At 45.4% G+C, this 8,901-nt stretch overlaps 1 protein-coding gene across 1 annotated transcript; it reads left to right on the top strand.

The window, feature by feature from the left end:
• The first annotated feature begins 1,528 nt into the window (after positions 1–1,528).
• LOC131247052 (uncharacterized) lies at positions 1,529–2,116 on the top strand. Its single transcript, XM_058247498.1, has one exon. The coding sequence runs from the start codon at positions 1,529–1,531 to the stop codon at positions 2,114–2,116; it is 588 nt and encodes a 195-aa protein (XP_058103481.1).
• The last annotated feature ends 6,785 nt before the right edge of the window (positions 2,117–8,901 follow it).

Below are 8,901 nucleotides of genomic sequence, written 5' to 3' on the forward strand. Positions count from 1 at the left end.
TTGTGGCTGAAACCGGCTATCGGGTTCCTTGTGAGTCCGGTCACCAAGTCTGAGGCATGACAGGAGTTGGTATCAGAGCATAAGAAGTAATCTCGGACATAACTTGGGATATCATTGCATATCTGATGTGAGCTTAGGACAAGTTGTGTCCCGAGAGCGTTCCCTTCATTCCGTTGAGCCTGCAAGATCCTGATCCCATTGCACCCGTCATCCTTACTATTTTGTATGTGATGCTGCCTAAGTGAGGTGCTCGTGGCCGTGATGCCCGTGGCCGTGGTGCTCATAGCCGTGGTTCTCATCTTGCTCCAGCGACCCATTCAACCCAAGCACATCCAGCTCCTGAGGTCTTGATTTCGCCCTTGTGGTGCTTATTCCCCCGCCTGAGCCTATTGTTCTAGTTTCTAAGGCCCCAGCTCCTTCCGTACCCGTGCCTCCACCTGAGGCAAGTGCCCCTCCGATTATCCTACGGTTTCGGTTGGGATTGAGCATTTTTAGCAGATGATGTAGGCTGTTACTGCTGTCCTTCAGTCCCGTCAGCCTGCCGCCAAGATTCCTATGCAGTCTGACTTACCACGTGCAAGCAGGATCTTTCATGAGTTCCGACAGCATGATTCCCTGAGGTTCAACGGTGAGCCTGACCCTTCTGCCGCCGAGTAGTGGCACACCGTGATTAAGAGGATTTTCAATAGAGAGTTTCCTTAGCTACCTTCCTTCTGCAGGGCGAGGCTCGATGTTGGTGGTCATCTGTATCGATGATGGCTAGGCCCGAGTTTATTTGGACTTGGGAGGAATTTGTGGTCCGTTTTGACCAGAAGTTCTTCCCTGAGCATGTTCAAGAGCAGAGGGCTCTGGAGTTCGAGACTCTAGTCTAGGGTGATATGACGGTGTATTAGTATGAGGCCCGTTTCTTGGATCTTTCCAGATTTTCTCCTTATCTCGTAGATGACGAGAAGAGGAAGGCCCGCCGTTTCCAAAACGGCTTGCGTCCCGCACTCCGCGATCGAGTAGTGGGCCATTGCTTGACGATGTTCGATCAAGTCATCCACTGAGCATTGGTTTATGAGGAGGACTAGGCTATGACCCAGAGATCCCGTGATTAGAGTTCCGGTGGAGACCGAAAGAGGAGGCACCAGCTAGCAGTTCCTGACAGCACCATTAGTAGAGGCGGAGAGGCATATCCGAGTTTAGGCAGCCTGTGGTGCAGACAACAGCTTCATCTTCAGAATAGCCAGCCACTTCTTCCTCCAATCCGTTTACCAGTGTATGTTATGGATGTGGGCAGACAGGGCGTCGGAGTCATGATTGCCCTCTTCCCTTACAGCAGTAGAGGCCGCCATAGTTGCCTCCTCAGCAGCAGCAACATCAGTAGCAAGCGTAGCATCAGGCTCCCGTTCCTAGGCTTCCTCCACAGCAGCAGAGGCAGCCAGGCAGGCCTCCACAGCATCCATAGCAGCAGTAGAGACCGCGGAAGCCAAGGGGACATGCTCCTCCCTAGTCCCTGGTTTAAGTATATATTGTTGCTCAGTAGATGCAGAGTCAGGATCCACAGTCTTTTAGCTTGCTTCCTTTGCCATCTCAGGGCATATTCTATTTCACGCAGCATGCTCAGGGTCAGGACCCACAGTCTTCTATTGGTGGAGTTGTCGAGGGTATTCTCCTTGTTTCTGCTTGTATTGCCCATGTTCTGTTTGATTGTAGCACTTCCCATTCCTTCGTGGCTAAGGAGTTTTTTCGATCGACCAGTATTCTGTCAGAGTTCGCGTCTGAGGCTTTGGCTGTTTCGACTCCCTTAGGGAAGTCTGTTGTTTTGAGCCGTCATTGTTCTTCGTGCCCGGTGTTAGTTAGAGAGATGATCCTGCCCACCGATTTGTTCGTGATGCCGATGGCAGAGTTCAATGTTATCCTGGGTATAGACTGGGTTGTTGAGTATCATGCCATCTTGGACTGTGCCGCGAGGATAGTCACATTTCATATTCCCGACCTGCCAGTGTTCCAGTTTGTTGCCGAACCTAGAGGAGAGCAGTTGTCCAGTTTATTAGCTTGTATGGTCGAGGAGTTCGTGGCAAGGTGTATTGAGCAGCTGCCAATAGTTTGCGAGTACCTGGATGTGTATTAGGAGATCTCGAGTTTACCGCCGCGTCGACAAGTTGAGTTTCAGATTGATTTGGTGCCCAGTACCGCGCCTATCTCGAAGGCCCCATACAGGATGGCACCAATGGAGTTGTGGGAACTGCAGGAGCAATTGGATGAGCTCTGGGAGTTGGATTTTATTCATCCCTTCAGTTCATCGTGGGGAGCCCCGGTATTATTCGTGAAGAAGAAGGATGGCTCATTAAGGCTCTATGTGGATTACAGCGAGCTCAACAAGGTCACTACCAAGAACTGATACCCGCTTCCCCATATTGATGATTTTTTCAACTAGCTGCAGGGTGCCCATATCTTTTCCAAGATAGACTTGTGTTCCAGTTACCATCAGATTCGAGTCCGAGAGGAGGACATTCCGAAGACAGCATTTGTAACGCCCTGAAATTCGAGGGTCGAGCATAACTCAGCTCCCGAGTTTCAAAACATCACTTATGCAATATATGTAATGATGAATGTATGTTGTTTGTATTAGTACATAAAACATGAAGTAGATTAAGCCAAACTACAAACATAATCCAGGGACAGGTGAAATATGCAAGCGGAAGACTGAAGATATATATATATATATATATATATATATATATATAAGTCCCTGAGATATGTATGCTCTGCCAAGTCATACTTACAAGTGTTTATTTCAAAATACATGTATCAAATTGAAATAAACCACTGCAACAATAACCCTGAATCCTCGTAGCTCAGGACACGGCTCACATGAACCCGCCTAAGAACTGCATAAAGGAGAACGCTTCCTCGTCATCCTCATACTCCTGCTCTGCCCTCGTAGGTCGCATCATCATCTGTATCTAAGACAGAGTCTGGTTGGTATTTAAACACCGTCCCAGAACGTGGGAGTGAGTGATCAACTCAGTGGAACTATACAGTAAAAGTTAATATGTTATCAATTCAATCAAGCAGTAATGATAAAGCAATACAATCAAACATGTCCTAATTACTCTTGTTAATGCAAGGATGTATGTAGAAATGATGCATGCCCTCACCTGCACTCCCTCAGCGTCTTCATCTTATGGTACGCATGACAACCTCCCGTAGTGCTCCACAACGCCAAGGCACATGCAATGCGGTGCATGAACATGATTACCAAGTTGTTATTAGTCCTTTTCATACAGCAGGATTGGGAAGTTAAGGTACCTTCCTTATATCAATTCCCAAACAGTGATCCATTCTAGAGTCGTCAGTCCTAAACAATCTCATACGATATTATGGTTCCAGGTCGCTGTAAAGGGCTCATCACCAATCAATACATGCCTAATCATACCTTAGTTGCTACAATAAGGCTCGTCGCCTCAATGCAGTATCAAGGTATGCACGAGGTCACTACAGAGGGCTCGTTACCAATCAATGTAGGCCGACAGCACAAATATAGTGTCACATACCACCATAATCGGCTCACGAGTCTGGATTACTCACTAGTCACTATGGGGAGGCTCGTCACCCCAGTGTAGGCCGACAGCTCGACCACGGTGTCCCATACCACCATGCCCGGCTCATGAGTCTTAGTGGATCGAGGTACCATGGTTAACGGGATTGCACTGGTAAGTTTGGTACCCTAAATTCAAACAGTAGCGTCCATATATGGTGAACATCCATCGGGACAATCGGGTTACTTGACGGGCTCGACTAGCACGAGCACACGTTGAGTTGAACGATATGAAATGCGTAAACATTCCGTGTGGCCAAACCACTGCCGACAACCCTAATATGACTCAGGTTCGTCAAACACGTCCTACGTGACGAAAGCGACCCCAGCCACGAACTCAAAGCTTGTTACCGATTGTCTGGACCATGACGTGGCCCCATACACATTCAACCATAATAGCAAACATATTATAAAATGCAAGATAACGAGAATCCATTCATAAGTAAGGAGGTAAAATTAACAACTTGCATGAAGGAAATCAAACATATAGTTAACATGGATAGTTAGACTAAGAAATACATGGAGGAAATAGTACATATAAGGAATTAGTTGGGATTTTATATCTCAACTCCCTCATAATTCACACCTTACTTTCACAAGCACTTAGACTACACTTGCAAACATACATCACATATGTCAGCCATATTACACAGTAGGGTAAATCCTTTTGACAAGGAGTTGTTGCATAAATAATAATCATATTCCTACGATAATTAATCATGGCAATCACAATGCCAAATTCCAAATGCATACAAACATTTTAACAAACACATGAATCACACTACTTACAACATAGATTATCTATATACGTAAAACGAAATAGATATCGTATTTGGCATGTGAAATGGCACCCACGTCAATAATAAATCATTAACCGACATTGAAAGCTTTGAAAACCATAACCTATATGAATATAGTCCGCACCTTAAACCAGAAATTGCGCAACGGATTCGATTTAGACGATAAGTCTTCGTCAACGGCGAATAGGTAACCTAAGGCATGAATTAGATTAGCTACATCAACACTTAAACTATTCTAAGTTCCAAAATAGGTTAGGGTTTAATTGACTTACCTAAAAATGAGATTAGAATCGCCGGAATAACGATTCAAATGCGATGGATTAGGTACGCAGGGTAACTGGAAAGAATTCCAAGATGATTCACCAACTTCTCTCTCTTTTCCTCTCTCTCTCTTAGATAGGGTTTGGAAAATTCGTATGGAATTTGAGAATGAGGTTTTAAGGTCTTTATATAGGCCTAAAATTGATGGAATTAGCCCTAGGGCCAAGGTATACTTAGGTTATAACCAAATCGGGTCTATTTCGATTCAATGGAGCATTTCTGGAGGTCCCTTTTCTGAATGCGGTCAGACTTAAGCTCACTAATATTGGATCTTAAGCTAGTTAAGTTTTCAGTCCGATCAGGTTTCCAGATCACTCATGGCGGACCAATTTCAATTCAACGGTCACCGAAACTCGATCAGGGCCATAAGCACTTTAACATGTGTGGGCCATCTTCCCTGATCCGAGGGTGAATTTAGGTCAGAATCCAACGGTCAGAATGCTTATAATCGACGCGCAAGTGACATGACTCAGATTACTTAAATTCATATTTAATTTCTAAATAAATTCACCTTTCTCACACTCTTCACTCCGGAATCATGCAAATCATCTCAGGACATCATCTGGACTTGATTTTTGAGGTGATTGTCAAGCCTAATAAGGTGGTCATAATTTTCTAAGTTACAATTGTCTAAGTTTATCGCTAATGGACTTTCGACGTGCGGTCAAAGTCCAATACAAAGTTTCCAAGTACTCCCGAGAGTAACTGGGTTTAGCGTTGAATCCTAGATTTCAGGGTAATGTAGCACTAACGATTCTACAGGTTTTGGGTCTTACAGATCATATTTAACGTGGTTGGTGCTAATTTTTACAAGTAATTGAGTTAGCGCTAGTTAATTCACGTTTAATTTCTAAAGGATTAGGTCCTAACAGAATTCTAGTTGAGGTGGTGCTCGGGTCTTTGTATGAAATTTTTCGGGATGTTACAGCATTCCGGACGCACTACGGTTACTTAGAGTTCCTGGTCATGTCGTTCGGACTGACCAATGTGCCCGCCGTATTTATGTAGCTGATGAACGAGGTCTTCTGGCCTTTCCTCGATCAGTTCGTGGTGGTGTTTATTGATGATATTCTTATATATTCATGGACACAGGAGGACCATATAGAGCACTTGCAGATTGTGCTTGAGACCCTCCGTGCCCACTAGCTGTATGCAAAGCTGGAGAAGTACGAGTTCTGGCAGGAGGAGGTAAAGTTCCTCGGTTACGTGGTGACAAGGGAGGGTGTCGTTGTCGACCCCTTGAAGGTTGATGCAGTGTGTCATGGGGCCAGCCCTCAAACATGTCCGAGATCCGTAACTTCCTTGGTCTAGCGGGATATTATCGACGGCTTATCGAGGGTTTCTCCTGTATTGCAGCACCGCTGACCCGGTTGACGCGGAAGGGCACTAAGTTTGTTTGGAGTGACGCCTGTGAGGAGGCATTTATGGAGTTGAAGGACCATCCCATGTCCACTTCTGTCCTCACTCTTCTTGATGGGATTGATGGTTTTGTTATATTTACCGATGCCTCTAGAGTTGGCTTAGGTGCTGTCATGATGCAGCACGGGAAGCTTGTGGCATATGCCTCACTCCACCTTAAGGTCCACAAGCTGAACTACCTCACCCATGATCTGGAGCTAGTAGCAGTTGTCTTCGCACTGAATGTGTGGAGGCATTATCTTTATGGGGTTAGGTTCAAGCTCTTCTCGGACCATAAGAGCTTAAAGTATTTGTTTTCGCAGTCCGAGTTGAACATGCGACAGAGGCGATGGATGGAATTATTGAAAGATTATGACTTCAACCTTCAGTACCACCTGAGTAAGGCGAACGTGGTGGCGGACATGCTCAGCCGTCAGCCACGAGGCTTGGTGGTTCAGATGATGGTTCGAGAGTGGCAGATGCTCGAGGAGTTTCAGAGTTCGACTTTAAGTTCGGTCTGCATTCTTCTATAATTTAGCTTTCGAGCTTATTGATTCAACCCTCTTTAAGTATTAGGGTGATCGAGGCTCAGCAGACGGACAAGTCACTTTAGGAGTACCTAACAGAGCCAACATCCGTGGAGCAGTCAGACTAGCAGATTAGTTCCGACCGTGGATTACGCTTCAGAGGCCAATTGTGTCCCGGACGTGCCAGAGTTGCATCCTGATCTAATGACTGAGGCACACCGATCGAGACTTACCATCCACCCAGGCTCCGCGAAGATGTATAGAGATATGAGGAGCCAGTACTTTTGGTCGGGGATGAAATGCCCAATTACTAGCTTCGTGGCAGAGTGTGACACTTTCCAGCATGTCAAGGCCGATCACCAGAGACCCCCTGGTTCCTTGCATCCATTGAGCATTCTAGTGTGAAAGTGGAAGCATGTTTTGACGAATTTCATCCCATGTTTACCGCGGACTCAGCATGGTTACGATACCACATGGGTTGTCATCGATCGGCTGACGAAGTCGGCACATTTTATTCTGATGCGTGCTTCCTGGACTATGGACCAGTTGGTGAGGATCTTTATTGAGGAGATAGTGAGACTGCATGGCATTCCAGTTTCTATCGTATCTGACTGAGACCCCAGATTTACGTCTCAGTTTTGGAGGATTTTTCAGCAGGTGATGGGGTCTACCTTGCATCTCAGCACCGCTTATCATCCACAAATAGATGGGCAGACCAAAAGAGTCAACCAGATCCTTGAGGATATGCTCAGAGCCTATGTGATTGACTTTGCAGGTAGTTAGGACGAGCATTTGCGCCTTGCCGAGTTTACGTACAACAACAGTTATCATGTGACTATTGGGATGGCTCCTTTTAAGGTACTCTATGGTAGACCATGCAGATCTCCTAGCTGTTAGACCAAGGTTGGAGAGAGTGGTCTCCTAGGTCCCGAGCTTGTGCAGCAGATGTCAGAGTTGTGGATATTATCAGGTAGAGGATCCACACAGCTTAGACACGGCAGAAGAGTTTTGCTGATCATCGGCGTTGACCCCTTGAGTTTGTAGTTGAGGACGTCATATATCTCAAGGTCTCGCTTATGAAGGGCGTGGTTCAATTTGGAGCTAAGGACAAGCTTGCCTCGAGATTTATTAGACCTTTCGAGATTACCGAGCACATGAGTGTTGTGGCCTACAGGCTTGCCTTACCTTTAAATTTGTACGGGATTCACAGTGTGTTCCATGTATTTATGTTGAGGAAGTGTGGGTCAGACATCATTCCAGTGATTGATTGGTAGCCCCTTGAGGTCCGTGAGGATGCTTCGTATATTAAGCAGTCGATTCATATTCTTGATCGGAAGGAACAGGTTCTTAGGACTAAGGTCATTCCCCTAGTGAAGGTGGAGTGGAGTCATCATTCGAAGGCTGAGGCATCTTAGGAATGTGAAACCGGGATTAGAGAGCGTTATCCCCATTTGTTTGATGCTTGATTGACTATATGATTGTATGCATTACCTTCTCTATTGATGATTGCTATATATGATGATGGTGTTTCTGCATTTTCATCTTGTCCTAGATTTGATAAATTTCGAGGATGAAATTTCTTTGCTGGTGGGGAGAGCTGTAAGACCTTAACCCAAGTATGCACGCCATTTCTTTAGGTCTTGCGGTCCTACCAGTCGAATTCTGGCAACCTGTGACTTTCGGGTAGTGTTTGTGGTTATCCTTGAGTTCAATCATGTCGACCCGACTTAGATCGACCTGAAACCTATGTCATATTGTTCGTATCGGCGCCGCAGTTCTAACCTCACGTCTCGTGCGTGAATCCGACGTGTACATCACAAGTTATGGGCAACACTCGATTTAGGCCATTAATGTGTGACTGGTGGACCCCACCACGGCCTTGCATGTTCTCCCATGTAATAATGTCATTCATAAGCTAGATTTCTCAAAAAGCCTACTAGCCTATGAACCTTGTTTGTAGCTGCCTACCCTCATGATTGCATTTCTCCACCCTAGGTGAGAGAAGCAATCATGACTTGCCTTAAAACCTTTCTCTCTCTCTTACCATCTCATTTCTCTCTCTCTCTCTCTCTCTCTCTCTCTCTCTCTCTCTCTCTCTGTATGCCCCGACTTTTCAAGACCCGAGTATATGACTCGTGTCCCAAAAACTCGAGTGTTAACCTTAAAGGATGGTCAAATTCGAGTGTACATTTTTTTCTTGATTCAGAGTAAGCAAATGAGTTTAGTATGGACAAATCGACATAAAGGAAAATTTCATTATCATTAAAAT

Source organism: Magnolia sinica, chromosome 5 (genome assembly GCF_029962835.1).
Source record: "Magnolia sinica isolate HGM2019 chromosome 5, MsV1, whole genome shotgun sequence".
NCBI lineage: Eukaryota > Viridiplantae > Streptophyta > Magnoliopsida > Magnoliales > Magnoliaceae > Magnolia > Magnolia sinica.

What these genes read in the sequence shown, in the direction of transcription:
- LOC131247052 (XM_058247498.1), top strand. Translation starts at nt 1,529, where the DNA reads ATGCAGAGTCAGGATCCACAGTCTTTTAGCTTGCTTCCTTTGCCATCT.